General features: G+C 43.0%; 1 protein-coding gene across 2 annotated transcripts in view; it reads right to left on the minus strand.

Annotated features, from left to right (window-relative positions):
* Window positions 1–1,442: 1,442 nt before the first annotated feature.
* Window positions 1,443–26,910, minus strand: part of RIN1 (Ras and Rab interactor 1) — a 179,209-nt gene continuing 153,741 nt past the window's right edge. For both annotated transcript variants that reach the window (XM_085625413.1, XM_085625414.1), the window contains exons 7-11: window positions 15,357–16,445; window positions 10,137–10,442; window positions 4,546–4,677; window positions 3,312–3,469; window positions 1,443–2,812 (exon numbers count right to left, since the gene is read on the minus strand). In XM_085625413.1, coding sequence (XP_085481539.1) covers window positions 2,408–2,812; window positions 3,312–3,469; window positions 4,546–4,677; window positions 10,137–10,442; window positions 15,357–16,445 — 2,090 coding nt within the window. In that variant the 3' untranslated portion in view covers window positions 1,443–2,407. The remainder of the gene's footprint in view (window positions 2,813–3,311; window positions 3,470–4,545; window positions 4,678–10,136; window positions 10,443–15,356; window positions 16,446–26,910) is intronic.

The following is a 26,910-nucleotide window of genomic DNA, read 5'->3' on the forward strand; positions in this document are numbered from 1 at the left end:
TGGAATATATGTTCTGTAATGGATGTTGTCATTAGTGAATGAGTGCGTGAAGGAAGTGAAAGATAAAAGTATAAGATGATCCTGTCCATGTAAAAATAATTTTGAAATTGAGATCTCAGTGGTGCCATGGCATGAAATAATAGGAGGAAAGTTCAAGACCTTCATGGATTGTAAGAGTTGAATTGAGTGAGAAGGGCAGGTTTTTGTTCACAGGAACACATTTGTTTTCTCCTTCTTCTTTGAAAGAAAAATTGTTACTCTTTGACATACAGGACACATGGGATTGGTAAAGACTAAGGAGTGGGTTAGACACGATTGTTGGTGGCCTGGGTTGGATATAATGGTTGGAATGTTGGTGTGTGACTATACCCCATGTAATAATGACCACATTGTAGCAAGAAGAGCCAGATGAAAAATAGGATTTCATCTGAGGCACTATGGGAAGAAACTCAAACTGATGTACTTGGTCCATTTCAAGGAGAGCATGTTACTCCATATATCTTTGTTTTAGTTGATCTGTTTTCTAAATGGCCTGATGTCCAGTGTGTTTAAGATATTAGTTTGAAAGAGGTGATCATAATATTAAAAGATATATTAAAAAGAGAGGGATATCCTAAATCATTATTATCTGAGAATGCAGTAAAATCTGTTCATATAGACAGTGGAAGAGTTTATTAAATTACTTGGGGTTGTGTACAAGAAGTGTGCACTTTATAATCCCAAAACATATGGGGTGGCTGAGCGCTTCAATAAAACATTGAAGGAAGGCATACAGATTGCTCGTATTAATGGCACACCGTGGAACGATGAACTTAAAGAGTGACTGTTTGCATATCATATGTGCCCTCATTCAACAACAGGGCAGGCACCTTTTGAAAAACCTAGCACTTGTTCAACACCTGGCTGGATGACATAGCAAAAGGGTTGTTTAAAAATAGTTGGTGATTGTATGTGGGAGGAGAAAAAGAGGAAACAATGACTGAAACGTTCTTATAGATTAAACCTGTCCACATCAGAAGGAAGGCCACCTCATTGGTTTTCCGAATGACTCTGAATGGGATACCCACAATGGTGTGCCATTTACCAGTCTTATTGGCAACATTGTTGAGAACACATAACGAAGAATGAAGGAAATTTAGATCAAATATCCAGTCACAAAGAACAGTGTCTTGGTTAATCAATCAACTAGGTGAATTGCAAACAAAAAGATGCACAAAGGAGAGTGCGACCCTCATCAAAGAGGCATGGAAAATGTGGAGCACATGCTGTAACACTGACCTTTAGATCATTAGATATTTTCTGAATACTCTTAGTATTTAGGTCTGCCAATGCTTACACAACAGTTAAGCTCACTTTAATATTATACTTGTCAATTAAATGCTCTGTTTTAGTAGTTATGGTTTTTATAAATTAATACAAAAAATACACCCAGTACATAAATATCTTATTAAAAATATAAATAACAGCATCTCTTTATTAAAATTTAGCACAGACCCCTTGCACAGCAGGGAACCATTAAGGGTGGGAATGTTATTTTCTGATATTTAGACAAGTTAATTTAGACATTGTTAATTTGGAATGGAAATCCTTACATTCTGTTTTCCCAAATGGACTGAGCAGTTAAGCTCATAAAGTAAGGATTCTCATACCAGCTTTAACCATAACACACAGGGTAAATACATACAAATGTGGATACATGGAAAACCCCTTTGGTACATTAGAAATGTCACTGTTTTGTAATGTTCACTTGTATTCCCATTTGCAGTGCCCATAGTCAGTCCGTTCTGTGACCACCCTACGCCTCACACACTACTTTCTCTTTCCAATGCAATAGCTTACAAGATGACTGTGGCATTGCTCAGTGGACTTCTGGCTTTCAGGATATTTTATTCCAGTTTTCACACTTTCTTCCATACATTACTTTTGAGAAGAAAGGCAGTTCACGCTGATCACAACATGCTTCTTCTTACCATCTTCTTGCCTTGAGATACACCACGTCATTCCATTACTTCTTAAGAGTGCTTCTGTGCAAATATGAGAGAGTGATTGGAATATAGTCGCCCAATTATCACTAAAGTCTTCCTTTCTTCCGAGAAGCCCATGTGCATCTCATATAAAAAAAGCCTGATCACCAACGAGCCTTCCTTCCGGTGTGATGGTTCTGAAAAGACTCAAACCACTTACTGTGGTGACCCAAAAGATGCTTGACCTTGGTTGTACAGAAGTATTCTCAATGATAATTTTTGACTTTATCCTCAAGGGTTGAAGATGCAGAGTGAGGAAATGTAAGAGCACATAGCACTATCAGCTTCATAATCTAACCTCTCTGCGCATGTCTTCTTAATTAAAGATGATCCATCTCCTCGCAGGTTAAAGCTTGCTGAGGCTTGCTGCGAGGAAGACAAGGTCATGAGCCATCCTCAATATTGACAGCATGCCGCCTCTGTAACTGCCAGACAGTGCTCTTCTCCTTTTCTATATCCTCTGCATTATAACCATCCTCCTCTTCATGGTGTCCTTCTAGTCTTTCCTTTTTCTCATCCTCTACCTCTTCTACACGCCTGTAGACAAAGTAAAAGTTGGCCTCTTGGCTCTGCAATGTGGCCTTGATCTCCTGTGGGTGAACATCATCTGCCAGGCGCTGGTACTCCCCACTCACATACAGGAAGATGCCATAACCCTCCTTGCTCGCCAACTTAAATTTCTGGGCACATAGCTGGCAGACTTTCTCTACTGTGTCCGAAGGGTGCACTACCAGCGTCTTGGATGTGCAGCCATTGGCGGAGTCCTGATAGCCAATGCGAAGAAAGTTCTGAAGGAGAAAGAGAGAGATTTATTGATTAACATCTTTTCCAGCACAATGCATGAAGGATGACTTGGAGAAGTCACTGAAACATGGAAGTTGGTAGTGGATGATGATCCCCTGGCCCTCTCCCTGTCTATTTGTTTACGTACCTTGAAGGCTTTGCAGACATATCCTTACTTGATCAGTCCCATCACCCCCATACCTAAGTAATCTCAACTTCAATGAGTGTTTAAAAACTGCCTCTACATAATGATATGCTGCCATTTTGTATTTCAAATGTCTGATTGGAGGCAGGCATAAAATGACATAACCACATAGGTTTACCAGTAGACGTTTCCCCATCCTTCCAGCGATTCACCTGCTTGAAGGATCCTTTCAACTTCCCCAATCAACCAGTGAACATTAGAGTCTCCTATTCCCATGTTTCACTTTCTTCTTTGATGAAAGTCAGTGGTTGCTCCCTGCCCCCAATGCCTCCATCAAACATAGGATTTGGAAGTCTTACCTGGAAGTCATTGAATGAGGGAAGGCCAGCCCGCCGCCTGTGCCAATGTGTAAGGGACTTCTTGAACTCCACAGAGAATTCAGTCTTTTCTGGATTCTGCTCGTGATAGCTGCTCAGCATGGTCAAGCTTGCATATAGGCTGGTCAGGTAATAACCACCTGGAAACAAGAAAAGTAGCCTTCATGGATGGGTCTGTGGTAAGGCAGAGAAAACAATGCTTTCCAAGCACAATGCCTTAAAGCAGCATTCAGGCAACATATTTCATACAAACTGTATCGTAGACTAGTTTGTAGGATTAATTTTCATTTGAACGCAGTGTTTGCTGCCAGTGTTATAGTCCATTGAGAGGGCAATGGGTTTTGTGTTCCTGTGAGTTTAATCATAAAGGGTTTTATGGGTAACTCGTGACTTGAATTAAGGTAGACATGTCCACAGGACAGACACTGTGATAGTGCGGGTGCTCTGGAAGCTGTATAAGGACTTTCTGTGTGTAGAAACTTCACGTACCTTGAGAGGTTATTTTGCAGAATATTTAGGTTCATGGAAATGTCAATGTATTTGCATTGTTCTGTTTTCTTGATATGCACTATAACAGTAAATTTATAGAAAAACAAACTTTAAGACGTTACCAGCGCCTTACGACACCTTCTGTCCAAAAGGTGGGGAATTGACCAGAGATAAGTAAGGAATACACATTTTATAGGGAAATGTGAAGGATATAGGGCAAAGGTACATGTGTCTCCAAAACTGAGGATGCCAAGTTTACACTCTTCTCGCCCACAATGGTACAAGAGAATCCTGTTCTGCAAAGGAGGTCAAAGTAAATAAGCATGGCAACTGTTGGCAAGGAAGCTATGTAATCTGCATATGCTTTACTTGTGATCTGTATGCCATCAATATAGACGGGCTGACTCCATCATCTCCCTACACTGCTTACCATTTTGAACATGATGGTAACTTGCCACAAGGAGTTCCACACAGGTGCTAAGAAGTAAGAGATATTGTGTCTGTGGGAGAATTAATGGGTGTTATGAAGATGCCTGAATTTTCCAATATACTGCTGTCAAAACAACTTTTATTGTCTCGGTAAGACCTGGGTGGATTAATACAGTGGACATTTTTTATGAATTGTTGGCATTTTGCAGAGACATCCCTGGTCTCTTGGACACCTTTGGCAGCTGAAGAAGGTGCATGCATGTCTTTGATGCTTGGAGAGCATAGCAATGTGTCATACCTTCTCCCATGAGTAGAGCAGGGTCCAGGAGCTCCATCATGTACTCAACTTCCAGCAAGAGCTCTGGCAGGTCACACAGCGACAGGACATATGACAGCAGAGGCAAGAAGTCATCCGCCCCATATACGTTATCTATGAATAGAGGAACACAGCGACTTCAGGAAGTGCATCTCTAAACCACCATAGCAAAGGTCCATAGTGCACCAGATAGTCACAAGATTCCCCTGGGGAGTAGGCCCACCAGACAACACTCATATCAACTATCACTTACTACTATGATCAACTCTTACTGTTATCATACCATTAAAACAAAACTCAATTTTTCCTTTGGTTACATTTGCATCTACCCTATATTGTATGCTACCAAAGGATAATAATTCCATTCCTCAAAAATGTGGTACTCTACACAGTCGGGCATACATTTAAGAGGAGCGCTACAAGTGAAAAATTAAGAGAGAAATATTTTATTTCCTACTTTTAAAAGTTGGGTGTAAAACTCTTTTTAATAAATTATCTCTTATTTCCAGCAGAAATGTTTGTTTATAAATATAACATTCAAAATGTGTAGTGTCTAAAATCGTGGGGTAAATTAAAAGCCTAGAATTCAACTTTCTGCAGTCGCACATCCCCAAACTGTACCATATGTTCTAGAAACCCCCTTTTGCAATAAATTACTGATTAGCTGGGTTAGCAAGTAGACCATTTTAATCATCTAGTTCGTCTGTTCTATTTTTGACATTCTTAAAGACAGGGGCAGCAGTCTGAGTAGCATTTTTGAGAGAATTAGCTTGGGACAATCAAAACATTATTTGTTTTGGAAGCTAGCTTTGACTCATGTATCAAAACCAGTTATCAAGGACTACTTTCAATTTCTAAACTCTACCCATTACCCGAATCCTTAAAAACCCCTAACCACCCTAAACTCCACCCAATACTAAACCCTAAAAAATCTTTACCATCTTTAATCTGGACCCACCACTGAACTTTAAAAACATTTGCCAGCCCTAAACTCCGCCTATCCAAGAACACCATACATTGCTCAACACCCCTGCCCTCTAGCCATCCTTGAACCCTACAAATACCTCACCAACACTAAATTCCACTCCTTGATGAACCCTAGACACCCCTCACCAACCCTAAACTCTACCCAGTCCTTTTACCTACAGAAAATCCTTTACCGCACCTAAACTCCAGTCATCCCTAAAACCTTAAAACCCCTTTCTATGCCTGAACTCCACTCATTCACAGTCCCCAATACTCCCTCATCACCCATAAACATTGCCCATTCATGAACCCAAAAACCCTCACTAATCCTAACCTACACCTCAGTTTAGTGTAATTTTGTTTTTTTTCCTTAAAATTATCTTTCCTTTCAAATGGTTTCTCTAATTTTATCTTTATTTCCTTAAGATTGTCTATCCTTAAAGTTGGTTTTCCATGATTTGGTTTCTTCCAATGTGGTTTCTCAGTTTTCGTTTTTGCATAAATTCACATAAATTAATTCCCCACGTCAAAATGTAAGAGGCACCCACCTCCTGAATCTCAAATGCATCAAAAAATGTAGACCATTTTGATGTAATCATGCTCTTATCTTTAGTTAAACACGTTTCCAGACCTACACCCCCATCAGCACACCAGGAAATTAATATAGATTAGATTAAAAAAAATCTTCACGAAAAAATGTCCTGGCCTTATCTCACTTTATCAATGTGTTATTTTCACGTGCTCTGAGGAATAGAATACATAGGACTGCCTGTTCCACAGAGGACAAGGTCAACGTTCTACCCATGCCAAGTGAAACAGTTTTCCTGTCAATAAAAAGGATCCAGCACCTTCTGGATGAGGATGGAAAACTTCCATTTTACTGAAGGAGAAATTAGATATGGCTGGGAATGGACAAATGGTGTCCCTTAATGTTCAAGCACCACATCTAGGGTCCTATTTCAAGGAAATGTTGGAGCGCTGAGGCAGCGCCGGAAATGGCAGAGCCGCGCTCCATTTCCAAAATGCAGGGATGCACCACCCCTGTGTTTTCCCTAGTGCTAGTGCTAAAATTAGCTGCCTAATGCCAACACACGCACCCTTACACCACAGTGCAAGGATGCCAGTGTGGCAGGTAATGATTGCTTATGTGCAGGAAGGTTTTTCCTGCACATAAACAATCAATAATGGCAATTTGTTCATTCTATGTGTGTTTCAGATTGCGAAAAACATAGAAGTAGCAAATCGTCATTATTTAATGATTGTTTATGTGCAGGAAGGGACACCATCCTGCACATAAACAATCATTAATAGCGTTTTCCTCAAAACAAGGAGAAATACAAGTATTTTTCCGTGTTTTGCCATTCTAACGCCTGTCATTGCATGGCGCAAATTTTTGGTGCTGTCTCAGATTTACACATCCTTGTAAATCTAGGGCAGCGTCAAAAAGCAAATAGGGTTGTAGTGGAAGGCCCACAGCAACACCCATTGCACGCCCCCCTTTCACACAAAGTGATGCGTATAAAGGGGCCATATTTACTAGGCAGCGTTAAACCACAAACAGTGGCTTAAAAACGTTTTGTAAATATGGAGAACGGCATAGCGCCACAAAACGTCACTAAAAGTGTCGCTCTGGTGGCACTTTCTCCTTGTAAATTTACCCCCTAATGTCATCGGCAAGGTATCCCCTATGTCATATTTGTGGCATAGCTTCTGAATTTGGAACATGGGGAGACATGCTGGAATCCTAGCCTTGGCTCAATCATTCTGTGATTCTAAACAAAACATTTAATCTTTCTGTGCCTTAATAAAATGGAGGAAAAAAAATGTAGCATACTCTGATTCTCTGGCAGAGCATTCTAAAGCCTTTGGGCTAAGATTCTGCTATAAAAACTGCAAAGAAATATGCTCATCTACAATTGTAAACTCCCTGGATTTGTGTACTTCACGAAACCTTGATTACAGTTAACTTATACCACCCTCCATCTTTCCACTGCTTGTACAGTTCCAAGATGTCAATTGAATCTGAATAAAACGTTAAAAAAAACATAATGACATGCGTTTCCTGAGTTCTGTTTTTGTACTCCAATTTGGTTTAATAGGTCTTTCAGTGATCAATTATTTTTGCCGCAAAAAATATAAAATATTAAAAAGTTTTGAAGGGCAAGGGTTTTCCGTGTAATGGCATTCAGCGAAAGAAGCCTTTGCTTACTTAGGTGTTTTCAAATCTTTTCTGAACAATGAGTTAGATAAACTACCACTTCTTACAAAAAACACACTGGCTTCTTGTCAAAAATTACAACTGTGAATCCCCATATATCATTTGCAGAAACAATCAGTATTCAATTAGTATTTTAGTTATACTTCACTCTATTTATTAACTTTCTGTCTAATATATATGTATATATATCACTTAACCATCGCTATGTGTCTACTTGGCCTTAGAATGTGCCCACCAAACCGATATATCTCCCATGTACCTTATCTGGGTGTTTGTGAGCATCTCTGCTACCAGGCTTCCAACTGGCTTCAATATCAGTGTCTTCAGTAAAAATATCAAAATACATCTGACAAAGTGGCAGATATTACACACATGCATAAGGCATCAATCATGAAGGTATCTATATTGTACGGCTATGGTTTTTTTTTTAAGCCAGCACATGACCAGGTCATAAGGTTTTAATTTTGCCTTAAAAGAAAATAGTAACGTTTTCTCCAGCTATTTATAAATAGTGTACGTGCTATACAAGCAAAGGTGGTATCGTGTGAGCACAGGCTTCCTATGCGCCACATTCGTATTTTGGGGCTAAGTTAGCTCTGTAAAAATACTGAAAATTAAAAAAGAGCCCCAAAAAATATATATTTTAATTTTGAGTATCTGTACAGTCTGTGTGTATATATACACCTCGGGGGAGCAGGCAGGGGTCCAGGGAACCATTTCATCTCCTCCTAATGTAATCCCAAACAGGAAACCTTTTTTATTATTATCATTATGTTTTTTAACAGTACAGGCTTAACTATGGGCATTGGCAGCTTTATGGGCTGCTGTTAAAAAGTCCCGCATTTAAGATTGTAAACTCAGATGGCGGTCTTCTGTCGCTGCAGGCCGCCAACCCTTTTCATCCAATCGCAGGGGTCCCAAATAGCAACTTGTTGAATTAATATTAATTGTAAATGAACCCCATAGTGCGCAAACTCCAGTTACTTTCCGCAACCTGTATCTTAGTACTCCGGCCCCATAGGCCTTATCTCGTTTTCTGTTTTTCTCTCATTCTGTTCACATCGCTGCCTCGCTGGACAAATCCCGCGAAGCCAATGGAAATCAGTCTCCCAAGGAACAGATCAAATTCGCTGAAGTCATCATTTTCCGACTGAAACATTTTTGTGCGGCTGAAATGTCAGCCTGTGTTTTTTGTATCTTTTTCTACTGATGCTCGCTTCACTTTTCAGATAATGGGGCATTGTAAGCAATCGCGCCAGTGCACGAGAGAGCAGCGAAATGAATTACAAATTTACAAAAACAGCTATTGTTTCTGTGTCTGCTCCCCTCACCTAGTTTTAACAAACACTTCAAATGATTTGATTAAACTTTTCAAGGCACGAACAACTAGCAACACCCTCAGAACCATGATAGAATATCCAACGGGTTTTTGCTTCATTAATGGCTAAATTTGAGGCTATGATACAGTGGATTTAAATTGAAAGTTACGTTTTCATGTTTAGTACAGGGCCGGATTGGTAACGTGGGCACTCGGGAAATGACCGAAGGGCCGGTAGCCAAATTCTAGCAGTGCGCTGCTTTTTTGGGCAGCCTGGGGGCTGTCTGTGCTGTTAGGATGCCGCCAGCGGCCCAGTGGGTGCCCGAGTGGCCTTTCTAGAGGCAGATGGGCGGAGGTATCACTCCCTTTCTCTTGCTGGGCTGGCCCATTAATGTATGCTGATTGAGCGGGGGCAGGGTGCCTGAGCAGAATTGGACTCACTTGAGCTCATGTGTGGCTCAGCAGTGTGAGTTAATCTGTGATTTTTTTTTATCTAAGTGAAGTTAATAAAACATACCCCCCACACTCTTTCTTTTCATAAAACTTCGCTGAAGCAGTGCTTTGCGAAAAGGCAATACGCAAATGTGGGCCACTTTTCTTTGGTGTGCCTGGACCGATTTTTTATCCCAATCCAACCCTGGTTTAGTATGTACTCACAAGTGGGGTACTTCACAATGTGGTATTTAAAAAGAATTCTACACAACAGGATCGTGAAAGACTAGAAATAGGGGATAAACTCACAATAAAAGATGGAACCAAGAACACTAGTTGTGCAAAGTAATTTCTGTATGTTCCCAGGACACGGGAAGGGTATGATGAACTTTTGTCTAATAATTAATTCACAATCTGTTATACTTTTCAAACTACTAAAAACTTTGTAACAAAGATAATTAAGAATTCTTCAGAGTTAGTTTAAAGAATGTAACTGTTTGTTTCTGAAATGTTTGCCTTGAGACCCTTACGGGTGAGTAGCGCGCTTACAATTCCCTGATTGATTAATTGATTGATTGAGAGAGAGTAACATCTGATAATTATACCTATAAACCAATGAGGTAGGAGTAACAGCCTCACCTGAATGAGCTGCCATGGAGTTGTACATCATCTTGCAGGCCTGCAGCAGAATGATCACCTTGTCTGTCGGCGAGTAAGCCTTCTGCATCTTAACCAGCTTGTGCCGGATCTTCTCTACTTCCTGGGGGGTTGGCAGGCCTGATCTTACATCAAAGGCCTGTGGCCCCCTCTGTCGAACCAGTGCAAGGTTCTCCCGTAGTTGCTGAAGACAGCCATCTTCAGTGAAGGCCTTTCTGAGACGACAGTCCAGGTATCTCTTCAGGGGCTTTAGGATACAGCGATACATAGCCTTCTCCATGACTCCATCTTAGCAGAAACAGAAGCAAAGAGGGAGGTCAACAGAACTTAGCGCAAATAGAGCACAGGCAGAGGCACTGTGTTTCTCTCTCAAACTCACACTCATAAGGTGTGCGCACACACACACACACACACACACAGTTTATACTGGGCTTTCTTCTCAACCGTAACTCACGTTAGGATTGGTGCCTTTATCATCTTCTGTGTCATTTCTCATCCTCAATCAAAAACTACCAAATATTGCCAAGGAGTATTTTTCTGCCATTTTTGACTTTTTCCTTCTGAGACACTTTAATGCAAGGTAGTATCATGGTTACTGGGAGGCGTTGCCCTTTCTTCCGACAACCAAGAAGGAAATTAGAAAGGCTGGAACAGCGTCCAGTCCTTGAAATATTATGGCTCCAAGACCCCATATATATGCCTTTGCCATGGATCTTGTTATAACCTGAGTCTAGAATTAGAATAGCTTCAACTTGAAAATATAGCTTTAAAACAAATCTTAGCATTAAGGTCTACTGCTATCCCAGGAGCCCTTTCTTGGACTCCTGGTTTCACTTTGTTCGTTGCTCGGGGACATATCTCAAGCCCCCAAGCACTGATACGAGTGGTAGGGGAACTGCTGGAAGGCGGACAATATCTGGAAAGAGGACAATATCCACTTTCCAGCTGTACCTCCCTAGTGGATGTCTACTTGAGGATCACTGCAGGACTGCGATCGCCAAATAACATTCCACCCACTAAACACCATGGGGGGGGGGGGGGTCTAGGTGGGAGTGCGACCCAGGCATGGGAAGTGGTCCCATCAATTAAAAAATCAAAAGAAATGGTCATTCTGACACCAAAGAATTACAAATAAAAAAGAAGGGCACTAGGTGGCGCACCCTGGCACAGGGCCAGGCTCCCATCCTACAATGACCCCCGGCAGATTTTCTGCTGCCAATGGGGGCAGATTGGGAACGTTTATCCACAATTTACCCCATTCCAGGGTGGTAGAAAATCTACTACATAAAATGGAACATTTGTTTTTAACAAAAAAGAAGGGGTGGCCGGCTCAGCCATCGGGCAGCGCTCCCTTTAAATAATGGCACAAGCAGTCTTTCAGGCCACCATGGGGGTCAGATTGTGGGAGGTTACCCCCAATCTGCCCCCCCCCCTTTGTGGTTGGAGAGGCAGGGAGCCCACTCGACAATAGCAACATTTTGTTTAAAAAAAAGAAGGGGTGGGGGGGCCCCAGCCACCCTGCCATGCCGTCACCCCATAACAGGCCCCACAGTCTTAATGTCCCCATGAAAAGCAGATTGGAGTGTTTACTACGTAGCTGCCCTTGGGGAGATCAGAAAGCCAACTAGACACCCAACAATTTTTATTTTTTTAAATAAGTGGTGGGAGAGAGCCTGTCCAGACATTGGGCAGTGTCCCACCCATACTGTCTCTAGCAGTTCTTCTCTCTGTCCTGGGAGGGAAGAGAATTGGAGGGGTTTACTCCTAATCCACCCCCTCATGAGATCCAGAAAGCCTGCAATACTTAGCGTTTTTATTTTTTTTTAGAAAAGAAAACATGCAGTGGGCATGGCCCACCCTGCCATCCTGCCTTACCACCACTGCTAAAGACCCAACATTATTTAGGAGGCAGATGGGGGTGTTTGCCCCCAATATGCTCCTCTGGTGAATGAGGGTAGCAAAAAGCCTAATCACCCACAGATTAAAAAGAAATGGGTTGTAAGGTGACCCGAATTTGGCTAATTCTCCCAATCCTAAAACCCCAAAATCTTCCTGCACCACTGGGAGAAGAATGTATGGATTTACTCCCAATCTTCCACTGGGGGCATACAAAACCCAATGGATGCTAGCGATATATTTAAAAAAACAAAAACAAAGTAGTGGCTGGTCCTTCCAGGCATCAGGCCACAATCTAACCCCAAAAGCCCCAACAGTGTTTCTTCCTCTTTGGGGCAAGCAAGAGGAAATATGGATTCTTTTGCATTAGTTTTCACATTTGGACCGGCAGAGAGGCGGTAAATTCCAATTTCTCTCACTTACCAGGTTGAATGCCCACAGATTCGAGCTCTGAGTCAGCCAGCAACTAGGGAACCCTAAGGCATTTTTGATGCCTAGAGACCCAGCTGAATCCAAAGTAGCATGGCTTGTATTGATGCCACTATGTTTTCTTAACCAGAATTCCCAGCAGACATCAAACTTTGGCTAAAAACATGCATTTTCCTTGCTTTTCTATGAGGGAAAGTTATGGAATTTGCCGGGATCCAGAAAATTCCTACCACCCAGTTTTCCCACACTTCTCACAATACAATTGGTATCCTACTTGTCTGGTTTTGCCTTCTCTTTCTAGTGACAGTCCACTCTAGAAATCTAATTTACATTATATTACATAAGAACAGTTGTCAAGTTAAACGGACATATTTCTTTTCACAGTAGACATTTTTCATAATGTATATTCCTAGTTTTAAAACTGTTCTGGGTGATGTGTTATATTGTTGTTATTCTGAATCATTACATATCTACAACCAGCTTCTTTTCCTTTCTCATCATGTAGTCGAAATTGTTCAATCCTTCTGAGAAAGAGTCAAAGAGGATCTAGAACTGGAGCCAAAGGAGTTATAGGATCTTCACTTAAAACTCCAGCTACATGACAAAAGAATTTGTCACAAGGTATTTTATTCCTATTAAAGAACTACGTCTTTATTTGATGCATATGTCATGATTCTGTCAATTAGGCCAAAGAGGAGTCCTAATTATACAAGTACATCCTCTATGTCCATTTTGGTGGCATACAGTTCATTTTGGTGTTCAAGAATATGTTGTCTCTTGTACCATCTGTGCTCAAAATAAATCTCTACATTCCAAACCTTTTGGCTATTTCCAGCCATTTTGAGTGGCTCAAGAACCTTGGTATACAACCTCCAGTAACTTCATTATGGATATTCTGCCTATAGAAGGTTTCCAAGTTATAATGGTTATCATCGATCCTTTTTCAAAGACGGCTCATTTTTCTCCTTTGCATAATTAGGGGCCATTAAGAAATGGTCTGATGCTTTCTGATACACATAATTTCGGACACATGAACTCAGTGTTTTTCACACTTTTGGAAAGCTATTTGTAAGACACAAAAACAAGATCTCTCCTATAATTACCGCCCTCAGTCCAAGGGGCAAACAGAATGAACTTTTAGTGTCTCGAACTGTTTCTATGATGTTACAGTAATGCCACCCAAATGACTCGACTTCTTATTTTCCTATAGCCGGATTGTCTCATAATGCAACTGATGGTGCCACCAAAGTTTCACTATTCTTCTGCATGCACAGTTATCATCCAAGACTTTTTGCTTCTTGATATCACATCGATCCATTTCTTCCAGCAGTTACTGACTATATAAGCCATTTACCAATAAAGACACTAGTCTCTGATTGTCTATATCATTCTAATGTCAGAATGGAAGAATATGCTGAAAAGTCAAGGTCAAGCTCTTCTTCTCTTGCTCCCTGTGTCAAGATCTCGTTGTGCTCTTATTTTATTCTTGTTCAAGTGTCAGCTAAAATGTTTTTGTCCACTTATCATCGTTCAACAGATTTATCCTATCACTTTTTACTAAAGTTTCCTTGTATTTGAGGATTTCATACTGTCTTCCATCTTCACAAATAAAACCTTATGTTTCTGATCCATATCATCGCTTACCTTCAGAATCACCTCCTTTTATGATCCAAGGTCAACTTGAATATGAGGTTCAAGAAATCTGTGACACCCGAATTTTCAAAGGGTGCTTTCAATTCTTGATATTTTGGAAAGATTATTCATCTAGTGAACGCTCTTGGAAAGATACTTCTGTCCATGCGTAGTTGCTGAGTTTTTATTTTTTCTAGTGGCATCCAGATAGGACTGGACCTTCACAAGGGCGCACATGGTTTCACCTGGAAACAAAACTCCCTCAAGGCATTGATAGAATGCTCATGGTCATTTAGCCTGTTGTCTACTGCAAAGAAGGCAGTGCCTCTTTGGTTCTCATGCTTTACATGTGGGCAGCAGATTGCTCCCACTTGTTCCCACAGCCGCTGCAACCCGGGGCACTATTTGTGCATAGTGGAGTGCTGAGCTGAAGAATTCACTGCAAGGCATGGGAGTATGGAGGAAAAAAGGATGTTAAACATAATCTACTTTTTCTCAACCCAGCCCTTACGAGGGAACACCATTCTCCTGAAGAAGTTTGCATGGATAGCCTAAATCCATCCCTAATCAAGATGGCCACCTATCCAGGGATTGTTGCCATGATTTCCCAATCCCAGATAGTTCCAACCATTTTTTCCTGTGATGTCATCTTCTGCTTAAAACAAATAAATAAGAAGGCACTGGTCAGAAAAGGACCCATTTCATTATTTCCTTGACCTGTTTTTCATTGTATCCATTGCCGTATCTGATGATTTCTGAAACTGACTTTTTGTTCCTTAGCTGTGCAACAGTATTTCTTACTGAATTCCTCGCTTGAAAGACTTTATGCTAGGCTCCATCATAATCCTGACTCAGGGTAGTGTTGGAACTTTACAGTGACCAGTCCAGGACAAGAATATGCACAGGATTCTAATGTAGAGCAGCAGTGCACGCTTTCATTTCAGACTTAACTTGCATAGCACAGAGAAACCAAGATATGCACATGCACACACACACGCACACCTTAACACACACACACATGCATACACTCTCTTCTATATCTTCCCTTTCTTCACATGGACAGCACAGAGAACAGCAGGGTGAACAGTCTTGAACACACAAAGATCCCATGAGATGCGCCACAATCTACTATTTAGTGATGTAGCAGAGTCGGAAATCTCAATTTGCAATCAGTTAGAAGAAATTGTTTAACTCGACTCTGCAGTGAATGTCCAACTAACACTACATTGCTATGTTTCTACTCACCTTGGTCTTCTTCAGGGAGCATGGTCTGGAGAGACAAATTTAGCTCTGATCCATCTAGAAGGCAGTTCTTCATCTGTGACATAAACTGTCGTACTGCCTGAAGTGTTGCCTTGCAGGGCTGTGGCACCTTCTGCCTACTCCTCACCAGTGTCAAGAAATCCTGCACCATATTGCCAAAGGCTGTCCTCCTGTCCTGGGCAAGTTCCTCCACTACCCTCAGAACCTTCTTCTCCGGTGGCAAGAATGAGAGGAAGACCTCGCTGACAGCCCGAAAGGGTGTCTTGGTCCGCCGACTTGATGTTATTGTGCTCTTGCGTTGCAGCTGAGGTGAGGAGTGTTTGTGGTGCCCATCCATATCAACCTCATCCAGACTGCTGAGGGAGCTGCTGTCCAGCTCTGTGAGGGATGGGAGCCGCTTGCTATCAAAGTCCAGTGTTTCTATGTCTGAGATCCTAGAAGGGTTCATGGATTCAGGATCCATCGATTTAACATCATTGCTCACTATGAGTCCTTCAGTGAGGGCTAACTTCTGGACCTGTTCAGTTTGCCCAGACCGGGGCACCTGGTAGTCCTCTTCTTCTTGTGTCGGTGCAAGCATAGCTACTCCCTTGAGACCAATATCAAAGCTCCCTTTGCTAAGTTTCTTCCGAAGACGTGAACGTAGTGACATTTTGGGCTGCTTATACTCCTCGTCCACACTGAGCTGCTTTGTGACTAGCACTGTGCCAGGCCTCTGCCTGTGTAGGGCCTCTGCTGGGATCGGGGGTGGAGGGTTGGGAGGAGGTGAGAGTGGGCTGGAATTCTCTGTAGACACGCGCACGGTTATACTCTTTTTAAAGCGTCCACGCTTAAGGCGGGTCTCAGCCACACCGTCCTCCAGAAAGAGTGGGTTGAAGAAGCGGAGTGCCCCATTTGCTGCCAGGCAGTCAAGCTCCAGGGGGCTACGAGTCTTCAGGAGGCAGACAGGATTATTGTCCGACAACTCAGGGGTGGAGCAGTTGGAGAAGTCAAGGACTGGGACATCTGGTCGTGCAGCCTTTTCTTGATTAGACTTCAATTCCTGCGTGTTGAGCGATGAGTTCCAGAACTCTAGAATAAGAAACAATATGTAGCTATGTGATAATAATTAGGGCAAAATTCTGAAAGCGTTTTTAATAATATGAAAATAATGCTTCATTTAGATGTGTTTAAGTTAGCCAAACTAGACCTTAACAAGACTGTGTTGAATGAAAACAAGCATGTGGCAAAGCCAATAAGGTCTTGCCTATGTGAGAATAATGGCTTTGCTAATGTTGTTTAGCTATGTTGCAAATGGCTGAAAGTAATTTTAAAAAGCTGTATGACACAGCCAGCATTGTCCGCGTCATAGCGCTTTTTCTTTCTTTTCAGTTATGCTGCACTGAAGCTAGCACTACTGTATAAAAAAGTCAAAACAACTAGGACAAAGCCAATAGGTCTCGCATAGGCGAGACCTATTGCCTTTGTCAATGCTTGGTATGGAATGCCAGAAGGGTAGTGATCAGGTCAACACAGGTAGAAGTGGTTCAGAGAGGTTTATTCAGGATAGTTACAAGATCACAAAAAGAATTAGTCAAGACCAGATCAATACCATATCAAGACCGAATCAAGACCCCACAAGGAGCAGTCAGCATGCTGTTCAGCCCAGCCAACTGTGTCTATTCGACTCCCAACATTCCATGTTATGCCATTACAGCAAGATTTCATTGGCAGGGCAAGAATACCATTAGAGTCAAGTTACAACATATCCCCCTTTTTTCTATATATAAAAAAACAACAATGAGGGAACAAGAAAGAAGAACAAGGAAGAGGAGAAACAACGAGGAGGAAGAAAACCGGAGGAAATCAGAAACATGAAACCATTGAAAGAAGAGAGCAACAGAAAAGGATAAGAAAACAAAGAAGAAAGGAAAACCAAAACATAAGAACCATCCTCCCTTCTATACACAAAAGCAAAGGAAGAAACACGAACGACTGCCCCAAAACACCCACTGGCCAGAACAGGAATGTAAGAAGGCAGGAGAGGAAAAAAACAACAAAACTCCGGACTACAGGATGTGGAAAACACAGAGAAAGAAAACACAGCAGAAAAACAGAGGAAAGCTGAAAATCCACACGAGACACTAGGAGAAAACATCACAAAAAGAACACAAATGAATGAAGAAAACAAGGAAGATGAGGAAAAGTAAAAGGATAATCCTCACCCAAGTAAAACACCATCATCAATACAAAATGAAAATATAATATAAAGACAACAGTGTAAATTAACAGTAGAAAGTTCAATATAATAAGTACATAACTATATGTGAAGTTTGGGAGGACTATGACCCAAAAGCAAACCCCTACAGAGATAAGGGATTAAAGCAGTAACAGATGGGACGAAGACCCGTGGAAACAATAGTCCTTGTAATATTGACACTGTTGAGTTTGTGTGATGTCAACAAACAGATATGGATAGGGACCCATATAATAATGCGAAAGGAAATAAAACCCTTGCATAGCTCCCAGGAGGAAGACAGAATACAATTGTGCACATGTGAGACGTGTAAGAAACAAATAGATATGGATAGGGACCAATATAATAATGCGAAAAGGACTAAAACCCTCGCATAGCTCCCAGGAGGAAGACAGAATAAAGTTGTGCACATGTGAGACGTGTACGAATATACAATGAGTAGATGGGACTAAAATCCCCTGCGATTCCCGAGTAGGGAAACTTAAAGCATGCATGGGCTCTTGCCGGCATGTACCTACATGGTGTATACCTAGGGTCCATAACCCAATTGGAAACCAAAAAAAACAAACCGTGTAGGGCCAACCCTTGTGTAAGACATAGAGAGAGCACAGTACAAATGCAAACCCAACACATTTTGGAGATAGTATCAGAAAACAAATATGATCCCACGAAGGAAATAAAGAGATGTACTAAGCAGTACATAACACCAGTGAGCGACTACTCACCCGAGCTTCAGAAAGCAACCAGTGTAGGGACACTAAAAGCAAACCTGAAGCACAATGGAAATCAGAGCTACAGAGAACACACTTATTAACTCCCAATAAGTAGACAGTCAAATAACACAGAGTGGCTGTCACAGAGATAATGTGCCACACATAGGAACACAACAGCAGACAAACTATAAACTGAGGATCAGAGTAGATTTTATGCAGAACATTAACAAGTCAACGTGAACTTTGTCACCAGATGGTAATCGATGTGAAGAAAGATACTGAACAGCCACTAACCACCAAACAGAAGGAAGAGTTCTCTGACACCCTTGTGATGTACTTCAAAACATCAGAGATAGTACTTGCCCACGAAGATAAACTGAAAAGGATCCGAAGGGTTGTAGCAATACGATATCTCCAGAATCCATCAGTTTTTGACAACGATGATCTCAATTGTCTTTGAAAAAGTGAAAACTGGCGACATTAATTGTAATTTCTACCTGGAAGAAAGAAGAAACTGAGAGTCTCCCCAACAGAATCCCTAGACGACGATGGTTCCTCTTGACCATCCAGAAGGAAATACTGCGTTGTGGGTAGTCGCCGGAGTCAGTCGAGTTTAGTTAAAACTTTATTGAGGCAAAAGTGAGACAGCATCAATAGTAGAATGAGGAAAACATCACAAAACATAAAGTGCCAGAGCCAACCCCAAGATGGCGACACGCTGTCAGCATTGCCCCGGGTGGCTCCCGGCACGTAGAAGTTCCAAAACTTCTCTTGTTAAACCGATGTTACAGAGGATCCACGAACAAAGGAGAGTCAGTAGCGATCCATGGATGCTGTGAAGGTAAGATTGCGCGCACCGACTGTAGCTCGCGCTATGGACATTTGAACTTTTGAACTCAACACGGTGGTTGGCAAATGTCCACCATCTCGATACCTCAAAGGAGCCCAGCAATCACAGACAAAGAAAAGATTCACCTCACAAGTCTTCCCCAGAGAGGCATCTCACACCGCATATGATTTCTTTCACAGAGTTGTATATTAGTGAATTTCACACCGCATCAGATATCCAATTGTTGATGAAAGTTTGAATGTCTCAGCACAACTAGTGGGACAAACCATGAGCAAAAAAATAATGCAGGTGAAGACTGGGATCTTCAGTAACCAGGAACAGAGTTTGTGGCTCACGTGAACGCTAGGCAAAAGACTCTCAAGCAAAGGCACTAGTGACACACAAGGCAGACGCCTTTGTAGAACTGGTCACTACTCTGTGAATCTGTCCCAAAGCAGCAGGAGAGGTGGAAACAAACCCTCGCAGGAACTGGCAGAACACTTTGAGTGGAACAGACATCCAGATAGTAGTGACACTTTGGGTGGCGTACACATACAAAAGCACACTTCTTCTGCAGAAAGTGCAGACGTAGATATGTAGCAGATGAACACAATATATCAGGCTTAACCTCACTGAAGGCGCAACAGCTATAGAAAGCGCAGAATTGTAGAACAGTGCAGGACAAATTGAGTGGGACTGGCATAGAGATGGTCTTCTTCAGAGCTTGGCTGGCACACACATGAAAAAGCACACTTCTTCACCAGACAGTAGACGTCGATGTGTGGCACTGTAGACAGTAATTCAGGTATACCCTGACTGAAGGCAGCGTGCAAAACACGTAAACTCTGGAGAGTAGACGCCCAAGATTGGATGGGCAGCTCCTGAAGTAGCACTTCTCCAGACGCACAAGAACATCTGGCAGACTGCTGAGGGCGACCGATGTAGAGGTCACTGGTGGGGTCAGGCATGCCAGTTGCTTTAGCTTAACTTGAGTTGATCTGTACCTTAATGTTGCTTGAAGTTTGATGAGATGACAGACGCAGGTTTGGTTCAGGATCGTCGCCAAAAATTGTAGAGATCAAGTCCACACAGGTAGGTGTGGTATAGATAAGTTAATTCAAGATAGTCACAAGTCTCAATTAGGACCCCACCAGGAGCAGCCTGCATGCTGCTCAGCCCAGCCAACGGTGTCTATTTGACTCCCAATATTCCATGTTATGTCATTACAGCAAGATTCCATTGGCAGGGCAAGAATAACATTAGAGTCAAGATACAACATAATGGTAACTTATAAGTATTTATTTAGTGTTTACAATGGGTGAAGTGCTAATGTTATAGAATGGAGAATGCCCTTGCAAAGGTGTTAGTGTGTCCAGATACAGAAACATTTTAGGACCATACAGAAACTGTGAAAATGTGCCATATAAATGTGCTGAATGCAACATAACTTGGAGGTAGACACAAATGTTACAGGTTTTATTACAGTGATGATTAAGGATCTGTGTTACTTTGGGTACAATGGTTACAAAAAAACTATAAAAGCACTCCTGCAGAGAGTGCAGGCATAAATACAGCAACAACAAGCAAACGTGTAAAACTGACTGAGTTTTATGCTTGTGTGCTGAAGGCCATTGCCTGTATATTTTGCCTATATTAAGTTACACTCCTACTTTTCATCCAGCCCTGCCTATAAATGCCTCTTTTAATTTTTCTTTAGGTCTGATCCTTTTACTAAGATCTTATGAGGGTAATCCTGCCTGTGACATTTATGTAGAGATTATTTGCTGAAGATGACAGCATTGGTAGCAGCGTTTCACAGATTGGTGCACCATTCAAATCATGACCCTAATGCCTGCAAGGTAACGGTAACTGAACTTGTGACTGCTTGTTAAGTAGTAAAATATGGCAGTAATCAGGGTTCAGTGGGTTTCCTAGAGCTTTTGGCCCCTGTGCCACTGCACCTGCTGCACCATTCAATTGATGACCCTAGTGCCTGCAAGGTAACTACACTTGCGATTGCTTGTTTGGTAATAAAATAGAGCATTAATAGGTGTTCAATGGGTTTCCTGGAGCTTTTGGCCCCTGTGCCACTGCACCTGCTGCACCATTCAAATCATGGGCCTAACGCCTGAAAGGTAAGTGTACTTGTCACTGCTGGTTTAGTAGTAAAATATAGCAATAATTGGTGTTCAGTGGGTTTGCTAGACCCTTTGATCCTTATGTCACTGCACCTGCTGCACCATTGCAATCATGACCCCAATGCCTGCCTGGTAATTGCACTTCACTGCTTGTTTAGCAGTAAAATATAGCAATGCTCGGTGTTAAGTGGTCTTCTAAGAGCTTTTGGCCCATGTACCACAGCAGCTGCTGCACCATTCAAATCATGACCCTAGTATTTGCAAGGTAATTGGACTTGTGACTGCTTGTTTAGCAGTAAAATATAGCAAGAATCGGTGTTCAGTGGGCTTCTTAGACCATATGGCCCCCATGCCAGTGCACTTGCTCCACCATTTAAATCATTGCCCTTGTGCCTGCAAGGTAATTGCCATTGTGACTGCTGGTTTAATAGTAAAATATAGCAATAATCGGTGTGCAGTGGGTTTCCTAGAGCTTTTGGCCCCTTTGCTACAGGACATTCTGTACCACTGAAATCTTGACCCTAGTGCCTACAAGGACAAATGAGAAATCCTTTTATATACAGTAATATATGTGTTCCGAAAAAGGCACAGTTGCAGACAGAATACATAATTATCGTGTAGCTAAACATAAACACAAAAGCTTTCAAAAAAAGTTCCTTTAAACTTTTCCAACTCTGCAAAACGAGTTGCCACAGATGTCATAAATTAAGCATATGCTTTACACTTATAAGTGAAAACAAGGCATTGCTAAATTGTGTTACAATGTGGCTGGCTCTTTCCTGTGAAAAGATCCTATCTTGTGCTTGACAGTGAATGGGCCATAAACAGTGTAAATTGCCCAAGATCACCATATGCTAGGCTGACACTGAGACTGAAATGTGGTTTTGTACATGGTTCCTAAAAAGGCAGTTTCACAAATTAATTGAGCTCACCAAAGAGGAGGAATCTTGCAAAAAAGTGTGAATGTTTTGTGCAGCTGAAGAACAAGATACCTTTTGAGATGGCTACATCTAAAATAAAATATTTTACAAAGGGCACTAGCAGGCTCCATGGGGAAAGTACGCTGCATTACACTTTTCTATAAACGCTCTCACTTCACAATCAGCCGACAGCAAAAGAAACATCAGGCTTCCAGGAAAAAAACGCTTGTCATTTGACCGCAGTCTTAAAATGCTCAGCAAAGTGACGAGATAAGAACAAGATTTAAAGGCCTATTTATTACAGAAAACGAGTTACTGGAAGAATACTTTAAATACGGATTTTAGCACGGGAGGGACAAATTCAAGCTGCACAGCCTAAAGCAAATAAATCCAGCAAATGGAAAGGGAGAAAATGTGAGTTACAAACCACAAAGCCAATAGCAAGCAACTGGCAGAATGCATTCCCATAGAATGCATTCCCAGGTCAACTTTCTGAAAGTCCCCAAGATGTCTTTAGCAAAGCCAGACCGCTGTGCTGTCTGGTAGGTGGTGACCTAGACACGGCAAGAATTAGATAAAGAAGACAGGGTGGTGGACCACATAGATCTTTGGAGTTGGTGCATTGCCCACATGAGCTAATTATAAATACACTTTCAAAGCATACTTTAGAAACCTCATTGTACCAACGCACTGATAAGAGTTTTAAGATATCACCTACTACCTGGATGCTATTATTCACCGTTTGAAGGAAGAGAGACTGGACCAGCCCTGAATGTTACATAGTATTATGTCATTTGACGAGGCACGCAAATAAGGTTGCTTGAGACATGGGAGAGACAGGGGCAAGCAACAAGAAAGGGAGAGGCGTTGGAAGGGTCGCAGGGTTGTAGTGTGGGCCCGCAAACACATGCACTCCTATGGATGGTAGTGTAAAAAACATTTTAAGGTCCTCTGCAAGCCAGCCGCCAGTGGCTGCTCCACTGAAGACTGGAAGACACAAAGAGAAAGTGGAAGCAGAAGGCCTTCAACAATGGGACACAACAAACAAATGATGGACGGAATGCTGACAATGCAGACATTCTCCCCTAGTCAAGAGATCTGGGTTAAATCCATCGTTCTTTTGCCCACTACGCCACCCCAGTTTAGACATGGCCATATGCAAATCAGTCTTGACCCTGTGCCTCATGGGAACAGTCCAGCCCGAACTGCCAAGCCATGTCTTCCCTGGACCGGAATCAAGCATCCTAGGACCGGTTTCTGGCTATCAGCCGTCATCAGCCAGGATAGCTTGACACTCCAGTGGCGTAGTGAGCACGGGTCCCACGTCTGGGAATACCCATCCCACTTGGGGCGAAAAGCGTTACAACAAACAAATGATGGACGGAATGCTGACAATGCAGACATTCTCCCCTAGTCAAGAGATCTGGGTTAAATCCATCGTTCTTTTGCCCACTACGCCACCCCAGTTTACACATGGCCATATGCAAATCAGTCTTGACCCTGTGTCTCATGGGAACAGTCCAGCCAGAACTGCCAAGCCATGTCTTCCCTGGACCGGAATCAAGCATCTTAGGACCGGTTTCTGGCTATCAGCCGTCATCAGCCAGGATAGCTTGACTCCAGTGGCGTAGTGAGCACGGGTCCCACGTCTGGGAATACCCATCCCACTTAGGGCGAAAAGCGTTACAACAAACAAATGATGGACGGAATGCTGACAATGCAGACATTCTCCCCCAGTCAAGAGATCTGGGTTAAATCCATTGTTCTTTTGCCCACTACGCCACCCCAGTTTAGACATGGCCATATGCAAATCAGTCTTGACCCTGTGCCTCATGGGAACAGTCCAGCCCGAACTGCCAAGCCATGTCTTCCCTGGACCGGAATCAAGCATCCTAGGACCGGTTTCTGGCTATCAGCCGTCATCAGCCAGGATAGCTTGACTCCAGTGGCGTAGTGAGCACAGGTCCCACGTCTGGGAATACCCATCCCACTTAGGGCGAAAAACGTTACAGCAAACAAATGATGGACGGAATGCTGACAATGCAGACATTCTCCCCCAGTCAAGAGATCTGGGTTAAATCCATCGTTCTTTTGCCCACTACGCCACCCCAGTTTAGACATGGCCATATGCAAATCAGTCTTGACCCTGTGCCTCATGGGAACAGTCCAGCCCGAACTGCCAAGCCATGTCTTCCCTGGACCGGAATCAAGCATCCTAGGACCGGTTTCTGGCTATCAGCCGTCATCAGCCAGGATAGCTTGACTCCAGTGGCGTAGTGAGCACGGGTCCCACGTCTGGGAATACCCATCCCACTTAGGGCGAAAAGCGTTACAACAAACAAATGATGGACGGAATGCTGACAATGCAGACATTCTCCCCCAGTCAATAGATCTGGGTTAAATCCATCGTTCTTTTGCCCACTACGCCACCCCAGTTTAGACATGGCCGTATGCAAATCAGTCTGGACCCTGTGCCTCATGGGAACAGTCCAGCCCGAACTGCCAAGCCATGTCTTCCCTGGACCGGAATCAAGCATCCTAGGACCAGTTTCTGGCTATCAGCCGTCATCAGCCAGGATAGCTTGACTCCAGTGGCGTAGTGAGCACGGGTCCCACGTCTGGGAATACCCATCCCACTTAGGGCGAAAAGCGTTACAACAAACAAATGATGGACGGAATGCTGACAATGCAGACATTCTCCCGCAGTCAAGAGATCTGGTTTAAATCCATCGTTCTTTTGCCCACTACGCCACCCCAGTTTAGACATGGCCATATGCAAATCAGTCTTGACCCTGTGCCTCATGGGAACAGTCTAGCCCGAACTGCCAAGCCATGTCTTCCCTGGACCGGAATCAAGCATCCTAGGACCGGTTTCTGGCTATCAGCCGTCATCAGCCAGGATAGCTTGACTCCAGTGGCGTAGTGAGCACGGGTCCCACGTCTGGGAATACCCATCCCACTTAGGGCGAAAAGCGTTACAACAAACAAATGATGGACGGAATGCTGACAATGCAGATATTCTCCCCCAGTCAAGAGATCTGGGTTAAATCCATCGTTCTTTTGCCCACTACGCCACCCCAGTTTAGACATGGCCATATGCAAATCAGTCTTGACCCTGTGCCTCATGGGAACAGTCCAGCCCGAACTGCCAAGCCATGTCTTCCCTGGACCGGAATCAAGCATCCTAGGACCGGTTTCTGGCTATCAGCCGTCATCAGCCAGGATAGCTTGACTCCAGTGGCGTAGTGAGCACGGGTCCGACGTCTGGGAATACCCATCCCACTTAGGGCGAAAAGCGTTACAACAAACAAATGATGGACGGAATGCTGACAATGCAGACATTCTCCCCCAGTCAAGAGATCTGGGTTAAATCCATCGTTCTTTTGCCCACTACGCCACCCCAGTTTAGACATGACCATATGCAAATCAGTCTTGACCCTGTGCCTCATGGGAACAGTCCAGCCCGAACTGCCAAGCCATGTCTTCCCTGGACCGGAATCAAGCATCCTAGGACCGGTTTCTGGCTATCAGCCGTCATCAGCCAGGATAGCTTGACTCCAGTGGCGTAGTGAGCACGGGTCCCACGTCTGGGAATACCCATCCCATTTAGGGCGAAAAGCGTTACAACAAACAAATGATGGACGGAATGCTGACAATGCAGACATTCTCCCCCAGTCAAGAGATCTGGGTTAAATCCATCGTTCTTTTGCCCACTACGCCATCCCAGTTTAGACATGGCCATATGCAAATCAGTCTTGACCCTGTACCTCATGGGAACAGTCCAGCCCGAACTGCCAAGCCATGTCTTCCCTGGACCGGAATCAAGCATCCTAGGACCGGTTTCTGGCTATTAGCCGTCATCAGCCCGGATAGCTTGACTCCAGTGGCGTAGTGAGCACGGGTCCCACGTCTGGGAATACCCATCCCACTTAGGGCGAAAAGCGTTACAACAAACAAATGATGGACGGAATGCTGACAATGCAGACATTCTCCCCCAGTCAAGAGATCTGGGTTAAATCCATCGTTCTTTTGCCCACTACGCCACCCCAGTTTAGACATGGCCATATGCAAATCAGTCTTGACCCTGTGCCTCATGGGAACAGTCCAGCCCGAACTGCCAAGCCATGTCTTCCCTGGACCGGAATCAAGCATCCTAGGACCGGTTTCTGGCTATCTGGCGTAGATCTCTTGACTGGGGGAGAATGTCTTCATTGTCAGCATTCCGTCCATCATTTGTTTGTTGTAACGTTCAACAATGGGAAGCAAGGAAATGAGAGTGACATTGAAGTAAGGGGTAGGCTCAAAGACAGTTTAAACTTTTTTGTTTACAAAGGAGTTTGCATGCATTGTTTCAGGTGAAATCTAAAAAGGACAGTATCTGACATTAGAAAAAGTGGCTGGCCACACAATTTGCAGGTGAATTATGACCGGGAGAGAAGCCAGCATTGGAACTGTGGCCTGCTTCCAGGTTTGAGGAGCCCATCATTTTAGCAGCCGCACAAATATGCTGGTCTTCTCGGTTATTTTAATGGCTTCATGGTGCATGTGTGCTTACTTTTAACTCTGTGTGCCCTGTTTCCACAATACTATTGAACCCGTGCTATCCCTGTCCTTTTTCGGTTTGACGTTTATGATGCTTCTGCCATTCATGACAAGCATATTTAATTTTGTACTTACTCTAAGTAACTTTGGGCAGTCTC

This window comes from Triturus cristatus, chromosome 9, assembly GCF_964204655.1.
Source record: "Triturus cristatus chromosome 9, aTriCri1.1, whole genome shotgun sequence".
Lineage (NCBI taxonomy): Eukaryota > Metazoa > Chordata > Amphibia > Caudata > Salamandridae > Triturus > Triturus cristatus.